This window comes from Podarcis erhardii (assembly GCF_964252035.2).
Source record: "Podarcis erhardii genome assembly, chromosome: 5".
Taxonomy (NCBI): domain Eukaryota; kingdom Metazoa; phylum Chordata; class Lepidosauria; order Squamata; family Lacertidae; genus Podarcis; species Podarcis erhardii.
Window position 1 is genome coordinate 51,659,676 of NC_138509.1, and position 26,126 is coordinate 51,685,801.

At 38.0% G+C, this 26,126-nt stretch overlaps 1 protein-coding gene and 1 long non-coding RNA gene across 41 annotated transcripts in view; one reads left to right on the top strand and one right to left on the bottom strand.

Moving 5' to 3' along the window:
* TCF7L2 (transcription factor 7 like 2) overlaps positions 1-26,126 on the bottom strand; it is a 203,631-nt gene that overhangs the window by 28,750 nt on the left and 148,755 nt on the right. For 30 of the 40 annotated variants that reach the window (XM_081863050.1, XM_081863076.1, XM_081863077.1 and 27 more), the window contains 4 exons: positions 15,042-15,110; positions 7,370-7,502; positions 3,815-3,917; positions 988-1,074 (listed from right to left, as the gene is read on the bottom strand). In XM_081863050.1, the coding sequence (XP_081719176.1) occupies positions 988-1,074; positions 3,815-3,917; positions 7,370-7,502; positions 15,042-15,110 (392 nt within the window). Of the gene's footprint in view, positions 1-987; positions 1,075-3,814; positions 3,918-7,369; positions 7,503-15,041; positions 15,111-17,869; positions 18,116-26,126 lie in introns of those variants that run through there. The other 10 variants (XM_081863040.1, XM_081863044.1, XM_081863043.1 and 7 more) reach the window with 3 other exon arrangements.
* LOC309342533 lies at positions 17,891-20,064 on the top strand. The gene is made up of 3 exons (XR_014156879.1): positions 17,891-17,986; positions 18,090-18,439; positions 19,259-20,064. It is a non-coding gene; the product is annotated as an uncharacterized lncRNA (long non-coding RNA).

Consider the following 26,126-nt stretch of genomic DNA (forward strand, 5'->3'; position numbering starts at 1 on the left):
AGCAGAAAGGTTAGCATTAGGGAATCTGGCTTTTAATTATATTTGCGTGTGCAGAATTGGTTTGCTGCCTCGTTCTGCAACTGTATAAGAGAAGAGTTATCTGCTTGCCATGAAGTTTCCTTTAGCTTCTCTGTGCCCTTTGCTTCCTCAAACCCTTCCTCCTCTGTAATCTAACCTTCACGTATTAACTGCAGGGATTGGAAAGGTCCGGGGGGGGGGGAGTTGAGGGGGAAATGTGGAACCTTGCTATGTAATGCATGCTAATTTAATTATGTACCATCATCAAAATGGATTAGCTGTTTCAGCCCATCAGGAAAGTCTAAACCTCCACCGATTTAATTAACTAGACTGAAAATCAGATGAACAGAGAATAAAACTATCATTAGGAGCAATTAGTGATTACTTAAACATAGTGCTGCCAAGCAGTTTGTAAATAAAACTAGCAGCCCTTGGAAAATTAGCTGGAATTAATTGGAGGTTGGGGCAAAGAGAGAGAAAATATATACTTCTAAGCCCTTTAGAGGATCAGGTGGGTCTTTTTATGTCAACTAAAAATAATTTGAGCTTGGGAATGAGAAGAAAATGCAACACCCCTCCTTCTAAGTCTGCTTGCATAATAAAAGCAGACAGACCCTGTTCTTCATAGAAAACCTTGCTTGAAATGAGAGCCATGGAGAAAGCAAAACTTGCAACAGCATAATCTCCAGGCTTCTCAATATCATAGGGTTACAATGATGCCTCCCTCTAGTTAGTTAAGAATTAAAATAAATGCAGTTCAAAAGCACTGATCTTCAAGAATGGACTTATATGACAAGGCTTTGTCACTGGGAACGATGTGAGGGTTCCCCACACCCGCCCCAAACTAAAACAAAGATCATTGCATAACTAAATCAAGGCATTTTTTTAGCAAACGTCACTGCCCTACAGAGAGTGATAAACAGAAGTAGCTGATGCCCCTACTTCTGGACCTGAGTACTTTGAACTCACCTTGACATGGAAGCATTGACAGTCAGAGCGGTTGGGTAGGGATGTCGGAATCCCCCTGTTGTGATTGGATAGACTGGTTGACCTTGCCTAGAAAGATCGGGGGAGGGGGAAAGAATGAGTAAAAAACCAGGGGTATGTATTTTTGGCATTTTAAATTTCTCTCTCTCTCTCTCTCTCTCTCTCTCTCTCTCTCTCTCTCTCTGCACAGTAAGCTTTATTCTCATTTGATCAGAACAAAAATCTTGGGGATTGTACAGCACGGATCAAAGGAAAGAAACACAGAACAATTTGAATGCCATAAATCTGATACGAATGGCTAATTAAATTTTATAACCTCTGCTTATGTCAATAGAGACCCTCTCCCCAAGCTGAAACTAGGTGTTTTGTTGTAATAATTAAAGGCGAAGTCTTGCTTGCTTTAATGGAGCCATCACACTAATTGAGGGCTACACATCCAAAGGAAAACAATAATGAATGTAAATTTATACCAAAATAAAGTACAGTGAATCAAAGGACTTCAGTTGCGCTTTGGGCCTCTTTCGGTATTTAGATCTCGGTGAGAAAACATTAAATTAACAGAGCTTAATTTGTAGCCTTTTGTCAGATTAACAAGTGTTGACAAGAGTTACCGGGGGAGAGTCCCCAAGAAGTATTGTGGGTAACCAATAGACAATCATACCTCATTACAATAATTAAAAAATACAGCAACATGCAAAACAGCATCCTCATGAAAGCTACACAACTTTTTCTGATTGAGGTTTGTCTGTGCTGGCTAGTCCTTTTCATCTGTCTTTCAAATGTATCCACTGAACGGGTAAGTTGTTATTTGGGGTGTGAGTTTTTCTTGAAAGGTTACTCTGCTAAATATACTCACAGACCATCTTAATACAGAGCAGAGCCCATAAATGGTTAAAATAATAAAAATACCAGGTGGACAGTCCTATCTTTTAAAGGAATTTGATGTTTATGCTCTTTGGCTCTTCAAAAAGTTGCATGGGGTACAAAAAAAGTTATCTCTCTGAAGAAAAGAGGGGGGGGTGATAGTTGTACATTAAAATGTCTTTGAAATACCCAAACAGTTATTTATTATGAATTCTGTAAAATCTACTCCTGCATACAGAAGATATGTAGGTAGCCCATCAAATGACAAGACATTGTAAAAGTCCTACTACAATATAGAAACCAAAGGTATACTGGTGTTTGTTTGGATAACTGTCACAGGGAGAACAAGAGGCTAGTGATTCTATTTTCCTGCTATTATTTTCTTCCTTTGAAGTGTAAACTTTCTGAAGCATAATCAGGATGTGTTTTCTAAAACTGCAGTGTTTCCCCCCTAGAGATCACACATTTTGTCTATAAAAATAAGAAATAGGCCCATAGGACCAGGAAAATGAATAGAATAGTGTACCACCTGTAAAAGGAACCACTGTTTCCAGGTGGCCACATAAAAGGCCACAGGTTCCAATTCTGGAAGTATATTTGAGCTGTATATACTACAGTATAGTAGTATAGCGATAGTACTAGGCTGATATTTTTTCAGTGCAAACAACCTTTCTCCCATTTCAAAACCAAAAGGTTGCAGGGACATAGAGAACCTGCTACTTAGAATGGGTTACATAATAAAGGAAATTATTTGAAGCTAAAATTAGATTAATAAAGCCAAACAGAAGGAAAGGAGGGGACAACACCACAAATCAGGGGGGAAATGAGAGAGAGAGAGAGAGAGAGTCTGGTTCAAGTTAATACTCAAAATCATCAATGTACTTTTTGCATCTAATGCATTTCGACTAATTGTCATATTCAGACTCATGTAAATCACACAATCTTATTACAGTGGCTTATTACAACTATTAATTTAGAGCACGTTGCAATCAATTGTTTCAACTAGTGCAGTGGAACAGGATTGCGCAAGATTTGCTTGTCCCTGAAGAAGACAAGTAATCAAAATGTTTGAGGAAAATTACATGCCACAACACATTTTTTTAAAGCATTGTTTTAAGATTTTGCCTCTTTTAATTTTAATTTTCAGATTAGTAAGACCATTACTGCAGCTATTCATTAGACATTGCAAAAATACTGCCTACACATTAGAACTCTTCTTCCCTCTTGTTGTTATTACACATTTTGAAATTAGGTTCTCCCCATGAGCTCCCTCCTGCAGTCAGTAGAGCCTGAGACTCTTTATTTTAGGATTGTGGGTTTGAGACCCATGTGGGGCAAAAGATTCCAGCATTGCAGCGGGTGGGGCTAGATGACCCTCATGGTCCCTTCCAACTCCACAATTCTATAATCCTATGATTCACTTAGCTCCCTCCCAATTTTTAAGCCATGTTCCAGCCCATTAAAAAATATTATCCCAAACCTTGGAAACAAGAATTAAAGGGGAATGCAAATGTAATGCAATTACACAAAGCGCAATAGTAGTGCACTATAAAAATAATAGGGTATCAGCAAGGGATGTTTCTGAAACAGCAATCCTACAAATTATACTATCCAGAACGTTTTCACCCCACCCTTTCAGAACAAATGTTTGACATTTATGATCCATGGGTCACCCTCTGATGTCAGGACACATGAAATGATGCCCTCATGCTCTGTTCTTATTTAACACGCAATGACCCGTCACTTTAGTTCATTTAATCTTTATTGAGCAAAAGTTATTGATTTGCCCATGCCATAAACTGGCAGCTGGCAAGCATGCTTAACTCAACGTATGCATTAAAGGCAAAGCAAATAAGCACAATTATCCTTCCCCCCCCACTCCCCCCCCCACATATGTACAAAAATGAAAAATAAAAAATAAAATGAAAAAAATGGAACTCCTTACTGTGGTACTAACCATCCTAGCGGATGGGGGATTTGCCCTACAGTGCCCGGTGATAGTGGATAATAAGGAGATATATCTGGAGGGTGCGGAGGCCGTGGAATTCCTAGGGAAGAGGAAAAGGAAGCATCATGAAAGTGGGTCAGGGCAGGGGGAAAAGGGGGATTAAAAAAGAAAAGAAAAAGGAGGCAGGAAAGTCATACAAATTTCTACACCATGAGTACCACACTTTCTGCCTTTCATAACTCTACTTCCTATTCTCAAGACATGGCCTGCTGCCTTCACCTATCGTCCCCAGAGCGTCCTACTTAGTACAGTAAGCAAATGAGACTCAGCTAGAGAAGTAGGACATTTGATCTGTTTTCTTCCCCACAGTCAAAGACCGTGCAGGACTTTGTTCTCCCAAAGTCTTAAAAGGATGGAGGCTCCCACCTTGCTTTCATTTTGTACCATCATGTGTGTCGCCTCTTTTGTGCAGACACCTTCAGGTCACTCAAAAAGGTACTTTCTAAAATAAACCATTTTATATGGCTGCAGTGCCTTTCTGTTTCCAGAAGGTTCCTGTTACGAGTTTATATAAGCCACATTTGTTCTAACTTTGATTTGGATTAGTGTTTCCACATGAAACATTAAAACCTTGATGGTAAAGGGAAGTTTGGGGGCGGGGGGCGGGGATGGAGTGCTGAGAAAATGAAACAAAACAATGAACTTATATCTGAGGAGTTGGGGGGGGGGTAGTCATCCATTTAATTAATGTACATTATTAGCCCTTAGCTATTTTAATTACTCTTTTCCTATGGATCACATTCTGTTTCTGTACAAAACAGTAAAGTTTTTCACTGTTCCAAAATACATTTAGAGAATAGAATGGCAAATTTAACTTCATTAATGACTAAGAAAAGATACTAAATCTAGAAACAAATCCTTGGATTAACAAAGAATACTACATTTTCCAAGCACAAGTAACCATATTGTATTGTACATACAAGAGAAATATGTATGAAAGGTTACATTAATCCACACTATTCTATGTAGAAAAGGCATCCTCAGTTGCAAAGGTTTGGGCATACACAGTGCTTCTGATTTCATTTAAGTGATCAGTGGTGGTCCATAGGGTTGTATGCTCCCTCCACTTATGCATGCAAATCCTCCCTTGATGGCCATAAGCATAGTTAAAGATTATGTTCTAAACTAAAGCTATCATGAAAGGAACCCTAGTTAGTATTAGCCATGGTTAGAATCAGTGCACACTAATCCTTAACCATGGTTATAGCCAAAGGAAGTAGGGGATTGAATTGTGAGAGAGAAGCTAGGAAGTGAGTGATTCTTAAGCCCTTTTAGCCATCGGGAGCACTGTGTCTCTACCCAAGTGATAGTTGTAATCAGTGCTTTTTTCCGGGGGGACACATACCCCTAAACATTTTGTGAATCTAAGCTTGGCTTCATTGGCAGTATTTCAATATGAGTAGCAAAATGAGAGTACCCCTAAACATTATTTTTTTTAGGGAAAAAAGCACTGGTTGTAATATATACAGCTATATGTGATAACTGTCCAAATCATGAGTGGTTTGGATTGTTTTGGTGTGGTTGCAGAAGAACCAGTTTCAAATGCCTCCCAGCCATAAACAAACTCAAGTTTCACACTGAGTGTAAACTCAAGAGGGAGCTTCAGCAAATCCTGACTCTTGATGATAATATGTGCATAAACATCTATCTTTTCAGATAAAATGAGTGTAAAGGATAAGATCCTTGAAACACTTTGTTTGGAACTATTCCCCAGAGTTCTGCAAGACTGCCCAGGAATAAATAGATCATAATTTGCAGTGCTTGCATGTTCAAACTTTCTCAGGTGAGTAAAAGTTACATGGTTGGGTACCTCAAGAGAACCCAGCTCTTCAAAATATAGCAAATGTAGAATTAAGAACAGAAGCATTAAAATGAAGAGGCACTGTATTCACAGCTAAAAAACGATTTTTTAAAAAGACACTCAGGGAGCTTTTAATCTCTAAATTAAATCTTCCTGTGTGACATTTTCGGGCAGACACAGCTTTTTCTCCATTACAAAATCCAAACAGATTAACTGGGCTTTAACCATACAGTGAGCTGTTTGCACACTTGAAAGAATGTTCACAGAAGAAAAGTAAACAGTCTATGGACGTTAATCATATGTTTTACGATAACCATTTAGAAACCATTCCCTGTACTACCATTATTTAAATGGGTGTCAGACTATGCTGCCATGCACTTGCAATACAGAGACGGCTGGATGAAGATCCTTTTAAACCTATGCAATATTAGCATTAAACACAATCCAAAGGAAGCCCAATTGTAGCATATGGGAATAAAAGAAACACTGATTCATTCATTCATAGACTGAGTTTGGATGCATTATCTAAATATGTTAATCACAACTACAGCAATTCTTTGACAAGCTCTAACACGTATTCACGGTTTCAAGTTTACTTTTTAATTAACTTGCAAGGATTTGGACTAACTGAAAAAAATGCCCTCTGAGGACTCTATGCAGTCTACAGAACAAAGACTGACACTATTACATCCTCTAGGGCAACAGGCTAACAAGATATATATTTTTAGTTAACAAAATAACTAAAATCTATTCTTTAACACTAATAAATCTAAGCAGGGTTTAGAGAGTGCCATGTGTCCACAATAATCACTTTGGACTGGAGTAAAATTTTCAGAATGTAGCAGTGGGATTAAAAATTACAAGAGAGCATTCGATCCTGTGACATTGGCAGCCAAAAAGATCATTTAACATGATTATGCATTTTATTCATTGGCTAAAATCAGTAAGCCACATACATAACTCTGTAATAATCTTGATGAAGTCAACAGAATGGTCTCAAGAATGTGGTTTTATAACTACACATAGGATTTAGATTTCATTTTTAAAAAACAGAATTGTTAAAAGCTAAGGTAAAAAACTGATTTTATCCAGGAAAAGAGCTAAAAAAGTATTACAGAACCTTTAAATACTGTAATATAAAAAGCAGTAGGAAATGACTCTGAAATTAAGAAGATCAAATAAACTATTCAAAAAGCAGGACAATCTCCATTTATCCTCTTTCTAGGAAATGCTCTTTATCATGCATCTAAAGTAATTTATGATATAAACCTTTAGTCAAAATAGCACCTCCAACATCAGTTATTTGGAACAGTGAAGGCACGTATAGCATTACAGACTGCTGCACTGTCTATTAGAATTTAACAATGGGGACAACTTGTCATTTCAGTTTCTAGATTTTGATCAATGTATTCCATCATACGCATAGATGTTAGAAATTGAACACACTGTTGTTATTAAAATGCGATTGAGGGCCTAAATGACAGGAGACAGCATCCTGAGATCAATTACACAGTCAATATGTTCATTTTATTTATTTTTGGGTAATCTGCAGACTGTTAGCTTTAATATACTTACTCCTAAGTGAATATTTTGTGTGTGTCCCCCACCCCCAAAATGATCTTACTCTATGATATTTCAGGAAGCTTCCTCCCCCCAAAGCCTAGCTCCTCATCAAACATTGTTCACCCTACCTGTTTTCGGATCTACGTCGGCTTGTAAGTGTGGAGGAGGATTCCCTGGTGTGAAGTGCTCATTGCTGTACGTAATAAGCGGCGTGAGAGGATGTACATGGTGTGGGTGCTGCACAACTGGGACTTTGTTAGACTGTGAAAAAAGAAAATGGAGAGTGTGAGGGAAATGCTGTGTTAAGAAAGCTACATAGCGCAAACATTAAGAAAGCAGTTTAGAAACACACACATACTCTGCTATAAAACTAGCCAGTAAGACATTTGTACACAGTAAGAGTGTCATCAAAATAGCCTCAGCCCCCCCCCCCATTTTCACACAAGCTTATTAGTTCCTGCTTTTCCTAATGATCTGGTTCTCAAACTGTTTGCTAAAGATGTTGGTCAAGATAAGCTCATTGTTATTAAGGACCACCCTTTGGCTTGCAAAAGCCTGACCTGTAAAATGAAACTTCTTTAATCCCATGCACTGTATTGTCCCAGCACCCATTCCTGGTGACCTTGTAACCCATCTGTATGGTTTTCGGGACGTACAGACAGGCCACCCACCAATTGGGGGGGCTGCCCTTATGGCACAGAAAGTAGTATATTGTGTTTGTTTGTTTTACTGTGCTTAGACAAAGGCAGGATGCATTGTGGTCTTGTAAGGGGCTTTAGCATCCTGAAATAAGGAAGCCTAAGGGAGCAATTGATTGTTGATTGTTATCGGGTATAGGAGTTAAAAGGATCACTTTCACCAATATGTACCTGCTAATAATGCAACATTCAAACTGCTGAGACACAGCTCTCACCCACAGTCAGATGTGTGCACGCTGCAGAGTTCATTCCAGGACACACAGATCTAGCCAAAAGTGAGACCCATGTGTCGGCAGTTCAAAAGTTATATTAGCGGGCATGCAGAAGCCAGAGCCAATTGTGCATCTGCTACACCCTGTAATAAGTTGCCATTCCCATTGGATCTTGTATGTTCTAAAATAAAGGGCAAATCTTTACAAGGTGGAGGCCTGGCAAATCAAATTTCACCCCCAATTTTCCTTCATGGCTTTTGAGAACAGGCAGTTCTATTATTTCCTTACGGAGAAGCTATTTACATCCTCTTCTTTCATCAGAAGGACCAACTTCTGTTTTGCTTTGTTTAAAACTCTTTCCATATGAACCGGAGAACGGGACAAATTGTTTTGCAGTATTTAGACCATTAAATAGAAAAGAACAACTGGTCACTGCTCTGTAGTAAAAGAGATTGAGACTACAATCCTCTCCACATTTTCTTGAGGGTAAGACCCTTTGAATTCAGTGGAGCTTACTTTTGAATAGCTATGCATAAAACTGTGCAGCAATGTTCAGTTCGAAGTACACTAATAAACAGCTTCTTAACAATGAATGTAAGTACACTAAGTTTTAGGGAGAAAAATGGCATGGTTATAAACAGATGCTTAAAGACATGAGGGCACATTTTTTTCTCTTATGATTCCAAGACAATGTAAAGCTATTATTTATTTTTAAAAATAACACAAACAGAATGCAACAATATTTTTTTTTTAATTGCTACAGTTTGTATGATACTGTGTTACCTTCACAAGATCACCAAGGAAAAATTAAGATGAAACAAGCAAAGCAAAGAACCATTTCACTGTGAGCAATCCAATTCTCTCTCTCTCTCTCTCTCTCTCTCTCTCTCTCACACACACACACACACACACACACACACAGAGAGAGAGAGAGAGAGAGAGAGAGAGAGAGAGAGAGAGAGACTTATTCCCTATAGAGGATTTACAATAAAATCCTACAACAGGGACATTTAACCAGATTAGGTAGCAGCAAAGATAAAGAGGCTAGTATTAGATGACAAATGGATTAGAGTCAACTTTCATTTTCAAATGTGTCTTCATTTTCTTTTATTACTTTAAGTAAGGAACAATTTGCATTAACATCAAGTAAAAGGAATTACATTAAAAGACCGAGGGACAGTGCAGTGGTGCTCTCGAGCGCCACCTCAGTCCAGCACCTGCCAGTCTTTGCTATTATCCTCAGACTAGATTAGCAGCATCCATTGTCAAAAGGGGATGGATGTTTTCAATGGAGACCATGAAACCTAGAATGTGTTCATTAAAAAACAATACGTATGTGTTTTGTTGATCTTTTCAAAGCACTTTTCAAAATACTGTATCATTCATGTTTGTTTTTGCAGTAAGATTAACAAAAACTTTGAACGGGTTAAAATTGAGTTAAAACTTCGGCACAGCTATGGAGTGAGTGAGGTCTGCTTAATGCTACAGGAGTTACTACTGAAAACAAAGAATCTATCTGGAAAGCTGCAATCCTAGGCACACTTAGTAGGGACTGAGTTCCAATGATCACAGGGAGACTTGCTTCTCAGTAAACATTCAGAGGAACACACTGCATGCATTCATGGGAAAGTCATGCTTTCTTGGCCTGATTTTCCCACCTGTACAATGGGAATAAACACAACTTAACTCACTATTTTATGAAGAATAATTCAACAAGGACCGTGCATTTACTGCCTATTGTTCTTATTTGTTGTTTTATGTTAACTCGTTTTTAGAAGAATTTCATTATTATACGGCTTTTATTTCGCAAGCTATTTCAGAAGCACAAATGAATGTCTAAAAAGTGTTATTTGAATGAAGCAAATGGGTAGGTATGTGTAGAAGGGTTTCTAACAGACTACAAGGTGTGGTGGTTCGCCATCTTGTTCTGTGTGGAATTGTTCTAAATGGGTGATGCAGTCAAGCATTTTAGTATCTTTCATCCTTCCATGAATGCATCTTGCATTTTTATATCTGCAAACTGTAAACTGTGACCTAATTAAAAAGAATGCACACACCAAAATGTTAGAGGAAAGTCATACTAGAGAAGAAAATCCTTTGGGATTCATTCTATCTCTTCAACTAGCTTTGTTGCTGCCCCCCCCCCCCCACATATTGCTTCCACACTTCCTTTCCCTCTGTTTTCAGACAAATTGCATGCTTGCAGTTTTTACAGTGTAAGTATGTCAGAGTGTACTCAGTCATGTAGCTTTTAAACTCCTCAATGAACCATCAGTCAAATGAATCACATGGATTCTATGTAGAATTCTCAGATTCCATGTACTGTACTGTACTGCAGAGTCCAGTTCACTGATCACACCTCCATGGCTTCCATGAGAAACCATGGCATATAATCTGGTATGACCAGCCAAAATATATGACATGGAACATCTTTTCACTTTGTGTGTATAGTTTGGACCACAACATACTAAGCCAGATGTGACAAACCTATGAAAACTTTGGGAATGATTGACGCATTTTTTTAATAACATGTACTGCCTTAACAGCATCCATGGTCTACATGCCTGCTTCGGCATTAGAACTGCTCGGATACAGAATTAAAATTATAATGCCAGCTTCTGGTGTTCCAAAGTTCATGAAATGTTACATACGACATGGTAAAACGCAAGAGCAGCTGATGGGGAGGGCAGCCTGTGGACCTGGCATCCTGATACTGGTGTCACTGAACTTACCAGGCCAGGGCAGGAGCAGGGCAGGCAGCAGTGAGTTTGGGATGGTGACAGAGCACCAGTGGAACCCTCCCACCAGAGCACCCCCACCTCGCCCCTCTAAGTGGCAGTAACACCAGTGGCAGGAGGTCAAGTCTGCAATACTGCCTGTCCCTGCCAGCCATGAGGAGAGAATGTACAATTCCCAAAGAAAGAGTTTAGAGAATAATTTGGTAAATCTTTACCTGGGAAAATCTCTTTTATTCAAATAGTTACTCAGAAGCTAATGTTCTTATGAGTGAGCACTTAGCTCCAATCCTCACTCTTCCTATAAATGTTCAGCATGAGCGATGCTGACTTTTCTTCACCACATCAAGAAATTTATGCTAGAATTCAAGTCTGAGGCACCTTCATAGCAGGTCTTCTGAGTTATCATCAGACTTGTAATAACTGCTTTGTGAAGGAGGGAAGCCTTTGTTTTCCTATTTCACTCCTGCTATTCTGAGTCCTGCCATGCCACGTTCAATGCCTGGAACAACCTCACCTGGTTATTAGGGGAGTTTATTCCTGAAGGTTCTGTAGGTTACTCCCTTGTCACATCAAACACTCATTTGCCCTTCACATACTGTCAAGCCTTCCTTTCCTGCTTTGTCCACCAGGTCTGATACCAGTGATCAGATCTCTGAATAAGCGTTCGGCACGCTGTTGGTTTTAAAGCAGAAGTGAAGCAGAACAACGGCATGGTGGTGGTGGTGGTTGAATTTGCAAATTTGTACAGAAGGCAGTTTACACAAAACTGACACAGTACAAAATAAGATTTAAAAAGCAACCTAAAAACAAAATGCACTAACAAACAAACCTAACAGCAGTTAAAAGCAGCAGTTTAAAAAAGCAGGTCACACAACAGAAGACTGGGAGTCATGAGTCTGCAGTCTCTTCCACTCCAGTTTCTCCTACCAACACTCGGTTCAAAACTAGGGTCTGGAGCTGTTTCCACAGTTAAGAGGGAAACGCACCACCAGTAAGTGGGCTGATACATAGTGCTGACCACACATGGTTAAAACTAATCTATGTTGATCTATATATGCATATTTCTATAGAAATGAAGCTCTCCCTTTGTTTGGCGGCCACAATTTAGTTTTGTTGCGGATAGAAGAGTAAGGTGAAGACAATCACTGAAGAAGGAAGCATTGGGAGAGGAAAGCTATGCTCGGTTTAAAGATATCCAATAATTTGCAAGAGGAAGGTACAAACAATTCTGGAAGCACTTCTGGTTGTGTAACACACAAGGTTGGCTTTAAAAGTAGGATTATGGAATTATATTAAATAAGCTTTCGCTGGGGGGGGGGAGTAGAGGCACAGGGGGAGACTATTAGCAATGTGAGTGATGAGAAGAAGATTAATCCTGCATTTGCTTCTCTCTTTGAAGTATACAGGGGGTTTGCCTGACTAAAAAGAGCAGTCTCTAGCACTATCCAATGGCTATAAAAGGTAAGTCACAGAAATTAGATAAAAAGCACTATTAGATCATCTTAGCCCATCCCGTCTTCCAGATACTGTATGTGATTGTCCTCTGGAGTATATTTTCCTCTTACTTTGTTCATGCTTATTTTATAATAAAAGCTAATAGCTATTCTGAGAAAATTGAAGTTCTTTGGAAACAGCATCTCTTTTTTATGCCATTAATGGCTATCACAGCAGTTCTTATTTTTTAAGTTAGTTATCCTAGTAGATGGAATTTAGAATAAATGCAAACGTAAATATAAAATGAGAGAATAAGGAAGTAAGGCACTCCTTTTGTTTTAAACTTGCTAATTAATGTTCTGGACTGAAAAGGCAAATCAAAATACAAACAACAGGAAAAGTTTGTTTCCCCCCCTTGATTGCCTATGCCTGAAGCAAAGCAAATTAAATTGCACTCATGGAATCAACAATGAAGTTACCAAACAGGAATTAGGGATGGTTTAGCACATGTATAAACAAAGATAACATAAACCATAGAGCTGAGTTTCCCATTAGAAATGTAAGCTGAACTGTGGTTGAAAGAACAGCTGTGTTGTGAGTAAATTCCTATACATTTCCCTCAATGCATGAGGTGGAGAAAAACCAGTGCATTACACATGCAGGGATACTGCTAGTAAAATTAAAGGTAATTGCACACAACAGCAATAATTACATATACAGCCCAATGCACTACCTTCTTATATGCCAAATGCTCAAGGGTACAGAAAGCTTTCAATAGGAACAAATCAGATCCATGCCATAGTTCATGAAGGTCACAACCCTGGGAAAGAACCGCTCACCTTCCAAGCATACTTAAAGCATAAACTTCTGTTAGCTTGCACAGCATGTTCTGTTAGCATCCTCCTGTCTACACTGTTCACATTTTGGATTGTGGTAAATTTAATATTGAATAGGCACTTTGCCCCAGACCTCTATGGCTCTAATTCTTCCTCTAGGATTCATATTCTAAAAGAAATGGAATCTCGCAACTCGCCTCTAAACCTATGAATCACCACCACATATTGAAAACAAATGGAACTATAGCTCTACCTGCCTTTCCCTCCCCATCAATATTCCCTTAGTGCTTTATTTTTCTACACCATAAAAATTGGACTTGTAACTTAAAACTGCCTTTGAAAGCCTAATACACTAAAGCAAAAGAGAAGTAGTTTTGTAGGCCTTTTCTGTTAATCTTTGAGAGATTGCATTAAAGCACAGTCATCTTGGATTACTAAACCCTTCCAAGGACAGCTCTGTGCACCAGCAAATTGTGCCATTCACAACACATTTACATTTAACAACTGGTATTCTATACTCTTTCCAGATGCTCTTATTAAAACTCTGCACCATACTTATGGCAGTCGGTAAAATATTATTATGAGGTAACACGCTTACGACTAGAAAGATCCACTAATTTTTATTCTCAAAACTGAAATGCATAAATTCAATCTCATTTATCTTCACTAACCAATGAACATTTTAAAGCTTTCTTTAGAAGTTTCTGGACTTTACAAATCTAGAAAAAGCAATGTGCCTGTAGCCAGTTTATTATTCTACAACATCAGCCACACTGAACATGGATTTCTCTCTTGTTTTGGCACACCATAAGTAACTAATTTCACAGGAGAAGCGCCTGAGTTTTGCGCTATTTCTAAATTTTATTTTTACCAACCTGTCTCCTATAACCTGGTTGGTCCTTGCAGTCATAATTGGTACCCAATGCCATATTTACAACAGAAATGTGTGTCTTTAATGTGCATTATTAATTCGAACAAAATAAGATTGTAAACCTTTTGAAACATGGAGCAGTATATAAATTACCTAAATAAACAAATACAACAGAATAAGAAAACATAAACATCACATTTTAGAGAATTCTGACACATTTAAAAGACAATGAATACAAACAAACTCTTCATCTTTCCCCCTTCCAAGTGCTGGACATGTTCTTGTGCGGAATGAGACCATTCTGTTTATCTACGCAACATGCACTTTATTGAAATAAAGAATGCTTTCACACCTGACTAAGCATTTTCTTCAGAAATCTACTTCTCCTTAGCCTATTATTGTTGATACAGTGCTCTGAACCCTTTCAAAGTTTAGTGTAGCTCATTTCTACCTAAGGTCTTGCCCTGTGCTCGCTCCCTATTGTAACTGAAGACAAGGCCTCCATTGATAACCATGGCTCCCTACACTAAAAAAGGGCTCATTTTCTTCCTTCACACAAATGACAACAGAAGCGCTGACAACCATGTGCTGGGACAATACTCCTCTAGCTTGAGTCTGACAAAAAGCAAAACACACACACACACACACCCACACACCCACACACACCTCTCTTCAAGGAGTGGCGTAGGCACAGCATATTTCTACTTCCCTTCTGTTTTTCTCTTAGCAGCTATTTCCTGGTTAGAGGACTGCTCCTATCAATAAAGGCCTACCTTCCAGTCCCCGTAATTCGGTAAATTGTTTAAATAAAACAATGCTGGCTTCTTGCTCTAAAATATGGGACAGCTAATTTAAACAAAGTATGGGGGCAATGTTCACTGATATCCCATGTCCCCTGTCTCACTTCTACATGACACTTTTATACACTCTTTCTTATAGAAAGATTGCAAGACATACCCACGTAATTTAATAACAAAGACACATTAAGGATACAATCCTAAGAATACCTACCAGGAAACAAGTTCCAACAAACTCAGGGCGACTTGCTTCCAAGTAAACATGGCTAGGATCGGTCTGTAACTGAAATCATTAGGATTTTACCACTTGCTTAGGAGAAAGAAAACTATACATAGTACCTCAAACAATAAGATTAAAACAAATGCATTTTTTTAAAAAAAAAGATTGCTGTTATTTTAATGCTACTTTTGATGGACAGAAAACCAACCGTGTTTCATAATAGCATGCGACATAGCCCAGAATGTACAGGTAATAAATGTGATAATATACATGAAGTATTCTTTTACAGGGAGGTTTTATTTTATTTTATTTTATTTTGGGGTGAGATCTAAATACTCCGGCAAGAAGATTTTTGGGAACAATCAATATCATGTCAGTCAGTGTTAGCTTTTAAAAGTTCTGCCAAAAAACCTACAAGTTAATACATTAAACATGGTTTTTTCCTAATTCATGCTAATTTCTTTATGAAGTGACAACAATGCTTAGTTTTTTATTACTTGAAACAATTTAGCAGCCTGTTAAATAACTAGCCATTTAAAAATTGTGGCCTACGTAATTCCAGGTTAGTTTTACCAGCATTATAAAAGGATTAAAGATTGAAACCCACAGGTGTATGCCTAATACAAGAAGTTGTGATGGAAAAACGGACAGCCATCACAATCTGCCCCCTCCCCACCTGCCTAGTTCTTGATGGAAACTTTGGAACAAGCACTAATTTCATTCTACGTTATATTTAAACTCATCTACATAATTTGTTTTAGGTTGTTATACACTGAGATATAATACGGATAAAGATCAAGAGCCCAGTGATTTTTCTCCAAAGTGATGCTCGGAAGTACATGCATGACCTCTTCTAAAACAGAGAAACAAATGAAACCAATCACAAAACAAATAACAATACACACACGCAAAAAAAGCATATAACTGTGCTTTGGAATTCAGGAATAATGTAAAGATAGAATGAGGTCGTGCTGTTTTGTTCCAAATGTATTTAGAGGAAAGATTGGCTTCCTCTTTCATATGAATCACTATCAAGGTAAAAATTATCTAAACGCTTTGGTTTTTGATTTCCAGAACAGAGGAGGGGAAAACTGTGGTGTGCCAACTCATGCACTTGTTTATGGAGGTCTCTATTATGTGCAGACAAAACAAAACAACACACACACGGCCCAGGCAGGGGAAAACATGATATTTATATACAGTAGAAAAGCTATTCAGAACCAAAGTCTACATGTATTTGAGGATGAAGAGATGGTTTGGATAAAGGGGAGAGTGAAATGAGAGAAAACTAGATTAACTGCAATTCATATGTATGTAGTTTTTATCGCAACAGTAAGACACCATTTAAAAAATAAAATTCAATATTATAAATTCTCCAATATCCTATATAAATATGCATTTCATTATTACATAGTCTATAAAAGATCATTTTTATTAACTTATGTGCGTTATGTAACAGTTTAATATCCACAACTATAAAGACACAGAGAGACGTTAAGCCAAACTTTCGTCTTTGAGAATCTTTTAGTTCACAAAATATTTAAACACACACAGACACACACACGAGATCACTGAAAATTGAAAGATAAAAATGATATATAATAGCATTTCAACCATTTTTGAAGACATTAGATAGGGAAGGCTATCCATAGCGAGGCCTAAACCTCAATGAGACAGAGCTTGGTAACTGCAGCATAGCAAACAAGGTATGTTCTGCATCCCCTTAGATGCGTCCTGAAAAACCCCCGAATGCATTTTTCTTGTCACAAGCACTGAAGTATATGTATCTTTTCAATTAACATCTTTTGGATATATTTGCAATGCAAATAATTACTATAACAACGTGTTGTCTCTTCTATGTTCCTAATAGAGTAAATGAACATTGTCCTCACTGAATCCAATTTATTTCAACATGGAACCCAGAACCATTCGAAAGAGCACATGTTTAACAAATCTACTCAAATTAACACCTTGCGTGAAGGTGGGTGAGACATTTAAACAAATAATATGTAAGGTTAAGACTGTAGAAAATTTATATACTACATTATCTTTTTTCAAAAAAAAAACAAAAAAAAACTCCACTGTGAAAATCAGGCACTTAAAATCAGCAGAACTTACTTTACTAATGTAAATACTTATGTCTGTCAAGCAGAAATAAGGCTTGGCTTCCAAAGCAGAGAATAACTAAGAGATGAAATACCTGCACAATCAAATAAAATTCTGAAGCAAACATAACAAATAAATAAAAAGGGAATGTTTTGTTATGCTACATATACCTATCACAGTACATATACAAAAAAATACATGCACGCATACACACTTGCTTTTGTTGGCAAGCTCCACTCAACAGCTTTAGCTCAATAAATACAACCAGCTGTATATTATGAAATGGCCTTTTCCCTATGACAACACTCCGCAACGAAAAAGAGAACTGCTCTCCAAGAAGAAGAAAAGGCAAAAGAAAAATCCCCTCCAACAATTATTTTTTAATTGTTCCATGCCTTTGCATGTGATGAAAAGGACATGCATGCTTTGTGTTGTTTTGTAACTATTACAATATGTTAAGAACTGTCACTGACAAGTCATTCTACCCCCTCCCCTAAACTGACTCGCACTGTATTTTTTTTTTTAAGTATTGAACAAAGGTCACAGCTTGAAATGACTGTTCTATCTTCCTTTTAAAAAATGCTTCCACAGACACGAATAAAAACAAGTCACACAACTAGTTCAATGGTCAAGATGTGCGCGCTCTCTCTCTCTCTCTCTCTCTCTCTCACACACACACACACACACACACACACTTAAACACAAATGCTACTCACCCAGCAATTCAAATTGAGATGCCAACAGCCAAACTGCTGAAACAGAGAGAACCCAGAGGCGAGTGCTCCTCCTTTACCACTCAGATCTTCCATTCCCACTAAAATTGCATCCCTCGGGTACATAACGGCTTTGTCTTTCCCACTCTTAATCTCATAAACTTTTCCCCCCCTTCACTGTCTAGATGCCAGTTGTACTAGCTTTGTATTATTTCCCTTGCAGCTTTTCACTTTCTGTCTCCCTCCCATCCCCCGCCTGCGTTTTTTCACTTAAAGTACAGTCCTAAAAGATCAAGATGTTTCCAGATTTGAGGCCTGGCGTTCCCTGAATGCTCCACATCCATCATGACATCGGATGTCGGCTGTGAGAGAAGGTGTCTTATTTTCTAAGATTGTCTCTGTTGCGGATTTCAAAACTTGAAATAATCACTTCGGTTTTTTAATACACAAATTCTCTTACTGTCAAACACACACACCCCCCCAACCGCCCCTCCGTTTGCTTGGTAAGGATAGCTAAAGAAGCAGTTACCTTGGAAATAAATGACAACGCTACTACGATTCAAATAGTTACAGGTAATGCTATGCGTAGTGAGGCAACAACGGATAGCCATGAGGGAGCAGGAGCACCTAAGTGTAACAAGCAGTCACTGTCAGATCCCACCAAACAAATTTCTTCAGGAGAGACCTGCAGGAAGCAGTTGATTTTGTTATCAATTTGACACATTAGTAATCACTCTCCTTCGCCCCCAACTTTTACCAATATTAATTTTTTTGGTTTAAACAGGTTGGTTCACATGAAAACAGTATAAGAAATGCTCATCAAGTTTACTACAGTCTTACTGTCTAAGGTATTTTGCCACAGCAAGCTTATTTTAGTTTCTGTAAGCACGAGCTTAAAAGAGAGACCAGATTCCTCCGCGAACTGAAAAATGGTGTCTTTTTTCATCTACATTCATAAGTTATCCATCCTTTGTGACAGGTATTGACTTAAGAAACAAAAATCGCAAAGGCAGCTCTAGTTTTTATGGGGGAATGCGGTCAAACCTATAGTGGCTACCTCTCAAAGACAAGAAAGTGCCAGTAATATGGTTAAGCACGATGGATAGGTAAAACTATCTGTGGTTCAGTATGATTAGTAGTTCGGTGTGCAAGTTAATTTTATCAGAGCAAAAAAGTTTCTGAAATGTCCAAAACCCACAAAGAATTTATACTCATCTGGAGGAGATGTGAAGAAGACCTGTCATAAACCCTCATACCTTTATATATAGTAATATAGCCTACACAATGATTTTTAAGACAGTTTCAAAACTTATGCTGTGCTAATCACTACAGAAGTCACTGAAATGTTCTCCTGCTGTATTAATTACTATCGTTGCTGTTATTACTTTACAGGTGTACAGACTGATCTGCAATTCAGAAGTGGAGACAAAACCTTAAGAATCTGGAGACACTCGCCAGAATGTAATCAACGGAGACAGAAAGTTCTTCTGTTTGCTTTTCTTACCACCATCCTTTTCCGCACTTATCTGGCCTTTGCACGTAAAGTGTCAGCCAGCAACCGTTAAGGCCCTTAATACCAAAACAAAACCCTGCAATTTCCCTTTACATGGCAGTAACAAAAGCAATGAGGCTCCAGTTTGACAAGTAAAAAGCTCCAACAACACGGCAACTAATTGCCTTCCCTCCCTCTATTCACAGCAGCCACCACACTCCAGCGGCTGCTTTTGTCCCACGTGCAATTTCTTAAGTAAACTGCAAGTTCTCTGGCTGGTGATGGACAGTTCCCAATCATTTAGCAACAATAACTTATAAAGTGCAGCAAATAGGATGGGCAGCTTTTAAACTGAGGCTTTCCTTTTCTTGGATATCCCAAAAACAGGAGGCAGAGGGAAGCAACATAAGGGGGGGGGGTTGAGGAAGCACAACAGTATAATGCCTAGTATTTTTTCCCCTACTTCTTTCCTATAAGCAATGCATGTACCTACCAAGTTTCTTCAAAAAATAGTTTCTCAGCAGAACTGATCTGAAAGCACTGCAGAGAGCAATCATCTAGTTAACGTTCTGCAATTAAAATTTCCAAAAATGTTTGGGTTTGCGGGGGCGGGGGGTGCTGAAGTGTCAGAGAAGTAAGCACAGTCTAAGAACAGAAACCCAACTAATTAAGAAACAAAATATCTGAAAGTTAGCAAAATAAGCTGTGATAGTACCTCTGTGGAGGGATAGAACCCTCCTCTTGTTGCAATGAAGTTGCAATTACACATGGGAGAGACCAAATGGATCTGCTGTTCAATATCAGATTCTTCTTAGGTCCAGCACACAGATGTTAAAGCAAACTTTATTATTTATGGGAACAGGGGAACAAGTACTACCATGAGATTTTCTACAAGGGGACGAATCCCCCAAACATTCGGCTTCCCTAAGACAACTTTTCGTTGATGGAAGGAAAGTGATGGCCTTACTTAACCTAACCTTGAGGAGCAAAGCACTGAAGAATATTGTGTGTCTCCAAGAAGAAGAAAAAGGCAAAGGGTTAGTTGTTAATGATGACAGAGATCACTTTGTCCATGCTAAAGTTCCCAAACTCTGAAGCTTCTTTTAAAAGACAAAAACTCTTTGCTATGCTTTAAACCCGTCAATCTTAAAATGCTCCGAACAGAGAAAAATTAACATGCAACAAAAACATGCGACAGAAATGAAAGTATCAGTGCCGATTCATTAAAAGCAATGCCTCACTCTGCTAGCCTTGTGGGAAAGAGGAAAAGGTTTAGCTTACCATTTACAACAGTTTTAATCAGGATGCTTCACGCTGCCTGGTTTCAAGCATGCTGCCGCTTGTTATATTAACATACCTACATGATGTGCAATAAGACTGCTGTTGGTTGATCCACTGGAGGGCAGCACCCTACCTAAGCCATTCACCACTGAGCTGCACTGAGCAGATAAACACACGGGAAACAGCTCTGCAACACCAGCTCTTCAGAAAAGATGCTCAAGTCCAGTTCCATTCATAGAATTATCTCGCATGGTAGGAAAATGAACAATACTCGCCTCTCCCCCTGATTCAATGCAAATCCACAAAAAAGTGAAAAAGCTCTCGTTTCTCTCTCCCCTCCTTCCCACAAAACCCTGTATATTCAGTCTAAAGAACAAAAGCCGATATTTTGTTTGCCGACTTGGCAAATATAAAGGAAATCTCAGTTCTCCAAAGTTCACCTAACTTGGTGAAAGCACTGCTTTGCTGCTCGTCACTGAAATGAAGCTTTAATGGCTATTTGATGCCACTCAATTGGGGGAAGCCCGTGGTTCAATTTCAGTAAAAGGTAGAAGATTGTTCCGCTCTTTCCACCCCCTTGCTTACAAAAATTCCCCCATTCCCAAATTCCTGTCAACAGCAATAATTGAATTCTATTTTTATAAAGATTTTAAAAAAGTATAGCATAATGTCTAAAAAGCAGACGAAAAAACAAAACAAAAACAGAAGCATTTAGTATGTAATTTTTCCCATGGTTTTAAGTAAAAATCACAGAAACTTGCGGATGTCTTCCTTTAAAGCGAATGGTCCTAACACATATTAAACCACCGCTGCGCGCCTTCTAAGCATAGTAGGAAAAAATGACTATTGATCTTCAAATAGCGATAATTGAAAAGATCAAAAAGATTAAACAAAATCACGAATGTGCTGACTTACCATGCTATGCTTTTTTTGTTGCAACTTTGTAGAAATTTCACTCAAAGAAACTGCATCAGAGGTGTCAAATTTTTTAGCGGAGTGTGATCGTATTACTTCCGCCGCCCTGCCTTCCAATGCTTCAGAACTTTTTCCCCTTTCTCTTTTTTGTTTGTGGTACCTAGCTTTTTGCTATAGACTTTAAAAGCCTTCAGCTCAGCAAACCAGCACAAATTATCTTGCCACCTTGCGTAGCTCTGATGCTTTGGCCGCTAACTTTGGAAGGCCCTTTACTACTGCATCAAAATTAGCATTGTCAAAGCAGTTAATGAATATTAATATTGTATTTGTCATTGGAGCTGGCCCGTTGCTGAACTCCGAGTCATCCATCAGGGACAAGATTAAGAACACAATTATTTCTGACTGACAGGGACCAAATCTGCTAGAATTTTTTTTTTTTTAACAATTCGGGGGGGAACCCCCTCCCCCCACAATATCATCATCTTAAGGTGTCTCCCAAGAGACCGGCAACTAGATTAATACTCTTCTAATGAAGTACAGATCATTATTTGGGGAGAGGGGATGAGATATAGACTATTGAAGCTATTTAGTTATGCTTATTGTTAGATTTTTATTTTTATTTTTTTAAAAAAATACAGACTGCATATATTTTTTGACAGCTGTCCAGATTTTTATTCATACTGTTCTAAGAAAAAGAAGACTTTTTCTGAAATCTTTTTTCCTTAAAAAAAAGAACAGAGCGGGAGCAATTCATCCCATCTGGGATAATTTTCCATGTCTTCACTTTTAGTCTAGCAGCTCAGAAAAGACAGCACAGTAAATAATTCCTACACAATTTTGACAAGAGACACCTTCATCAGCTACAATTCCTTCTACTCCAATTCCCTAGTTTCCAAGAACTGTCTCACTCACTTTATTCTGGATGAACCATTACATTTACAGAAACTCTTAAATTCCCTTTTAATGGTGACATCTTTCTGTAATAAACACACAAGAAACAACACTTGAAGAACCCAAGAACAACCATTAACGAACCAGTAAGCGGAAAGTGGTCTCCCTTGGACTCGGAAGAGATCAAACTTGTTAATTTGAATTCAACCAGGTCCCAACTTTTGAACATGAAAAGTCGTGCATTATGCCTTATGATAATTAATGGATTCGTGAAAATCAAAAGGAGCGAATGGAAACCGAAGGAAATAATGGAAAGATTTTGAAAAATGACCACACAGAGCTGAGCTACTAGAGCAGTTCAACACTCGCTGTTTTAAAATAAATCACATCTTAAAAAGTTGTCTCTTACCTGTTTTAACCAATTTATCTGTATCCACTGCTGTATCCAATTCACCCACCCACCCACACCCACACAGATCAAATCAGTTACTTAATTTATATACCTGGGCATGTGATTTTTACAGCCGCGTTTTGGAACATACCTTTGGTGGCTTCTTTCGCAGAAATTGCTCCCAAGATCATATTTGTTAATCCTCCCCCTCCCTCCATTTTGGGGAGAAGTTTCTTATTTTAAATGTGGTAAAAGGGGGAGAACGAAAGGGGATAAAAATGACAGATGTGATAGCTAATCTGTCCAATGAATCATGGGGGTCTAGGTAAAGCTGTTGAGGCTACTGCGCTAATCTACAGCTCCCACTGACCAGCCTACTGGCCCCCTAATACCATTATCAACCCTTAGATGAACATTCTAAATTAGAGTTTTGTTCCAAAAGGGTGTGAAGTTGACCTCTGGTGCCAGGAAACCTCTGCCGTACATACAGATGGAAGAGTTCTTATGATTATTTTTTTAAAAAGAAATCTCCTTTTCAAAGGGATTTTGCATTTGCGTATGTGTGTGCCCTCTCTCTCTCTAGGAGCAGTTTTTATGGATACCATCAACTACTGCCTTGTCAAGACAAATAATAATAATAAATAATAATAATAGGTAACAAACTTCTTTAGTATATTGATTTTTCTATAAAACAAGAACACTGTTGCCGAGTTTTGGGAATCATTTCCACCCACAGCCACCTCTTTGGTACAGGAAAAAAAAAGTGTAATAAAACGCAATCTTCTTTCAATGCTCTTTGTCTAAGCAGATTTTTGTTTCATTTATTTGGGTTTAGGATGCCTTCAAAAGACCGACATACCCATACATCATTTTCTTTGTCGTAAAAATATTTTTTGGCCATTACTGAATGTTAATCGTAAGCATCCAAAAATTGGGAAAGGTAGAATAAAAGAATATTTATTTATATATAATCATTTTCCTATGGGTTTTAATAATAGGGTGAACTTCCTTTGTCTTAAAATCCATTCCCCCCCCCCCCGCCCCTCAGTGTGAACAAGCAACACTGCGGTAGGAAAGAAAGCTGAGTAGGAAAGGAAAAAGAAACAAACATTTTCTATCATTTGTATACCCTCTTTTGGAGTAATAAGAGACTTATCATCTTCAAGAGGTACTATGCTTTGGGCTTTGTTCAGGCCTATTTATTCTACATTAAATGGAAATTTACTTCGATGCCTGTATTACCAAACCCGATACTGGTCACAACAGTAAACCAGTAGCTTATAATCTCCTTCAATAAAGCCAACATCTCATTTCCCCTTAATAATATGTTAGAGCTTGCAAATTTTTAGGTCAATATTTACAATTTGGGATTTTGTGGATACCAATCAACACCATCAGACACCTATCCCCATCTCAGTTCTTAATAGGCTGCTTTCTCTGCCTCTCTCTGCTTCCCCAGCACGACTGCATCAGCACTAGTATCAAATTAACTCTCCGACTTTGAAACTTATTGATCTGCTATTAAGACACCAGTGAACCTGATGAAATGAGTGCTGTAGGTGCAGTCAGGACTTCAAAGTCTCACACAGCCACATAAAACAAGTGCCTTTGATCCTAACTCCGATCTGCTGAGGGTTTAAAGCCCAATTCTCCCTAAGCTGCCCTTCTCACTCGTCATGTCTGATGTCTTACCAACCAGCGACTTGATAATGTTAATAATGCAAATTTTAGCAAATGATTTTTACAGTGGCAAAATTAATTATATGAATTTATGCTCCTTTCAATTTGGGCATCTGAAGTACAAAAAAAAAAAATCATGGCAGCAATTACAGTTGCAAAAAAGAAATGCTGCTCGTGTTCTGCATTTAAACTATAACAATTTTTGGTATTTGTACTGGCATAATCACACTGAAATACCTACTATTTGCTGCAAATAAAACTGAGCTTTGGGCTAGAAGTTACACAATTATTTTAGCATTCTTGTACGATGTGTAGTGGGAACTAGCAGCTATTTGCAAGCTTCACATATTCGCTTTCCTGTCTTTTTGCCACTTGTATAAACAACAAGTCCTTGTTTGTTCTTCATATGAATTCCAAATAACTTCATGCAATATGTTCACATTAAATAACACTTTCTTTAATGCATGTACCTTGGGATATACGATTATTAGGTACAACAAAAGGATTTCACACAGTTTATCAAATATAGAAAGAGGCAAGCATCATGTTGCCTGAAAAACAGAATAAATCAGTGCTTAAATACTAAAGATTAAATACCGAGGAACTTAAATCTATATATTTATAAGTTCACTATTCTGTTATATATTAAATCAAACAATCCTTTGTGCCACTAATAGATTATAAGCATTTTCTTGAACATCATGCTGAAGGCAGAAATCTAATGGAATTATAAAAGTAAATAATATATATGGTGAATATTTGCTCTTTTTCTCCTCATGGAGACACACATTATTTAGTCAACAACTTTCTGTATTAGCATAGCAAAAGAACAATAATCCTTAATCCTTAATCAATGTCAAATATTAGGGCAATTTTTGAAGAAAATTTTGAGGGAAGGTACCTCAAATATTATTATTTTTTAATCTGTGTACAGGAACAACTTTACACAAACTAAAGCAGCAATCCTGATCCCACTGAGCATAGCAGGTTTACTTCTGTGCAAGCATGCAAAGGATTGCACTATAAAAACGGTTCTTTTTAAAAATCAAGGACAGGAAAATTAAAAGATGTATTATACCTTTAATTTTCCCAGTATATGAAATTTCCAGTATTCTGAGGAAAACATATCTCAACATTTCTGCCATACAATTCAGCCATATTTTTCCCCTCAGAAGGAATATACTTTGGTGCTCAGCACCAAAATATTATTTTGTAGAAATACTGTTTCTAGAAAACTATTCCCCCCCCCTCAAGAATTTGTTTCTAATAAAATTTAAATTAACACGGGGGGAGGGGGGAGAGAAGCCCTAAAAAGATATTGCTATGTTGATACTCACTTAACCTACTTGCAATTCTAAAGAAGTCAACACTTGATTGTGACAATGTTCAAAAGAATTTCCTATGCCACAAGCACAGTAAAAACTTTCACCAATTAGTGCAGGAAAAAAGGAGGGAAAAGCCACAGCGCTGGTGCTCAAAGAGCCAGGCCTTGCGGCAAAGCTGTCATGTCGAGTGGATTGATCAACAGGACCACAATTTCTAATGGCATGTTGTCATGAAAAGTCAGCCACGGGGAGCCACCTGCTTTACGGCTCGTAGACAGCTAGGGA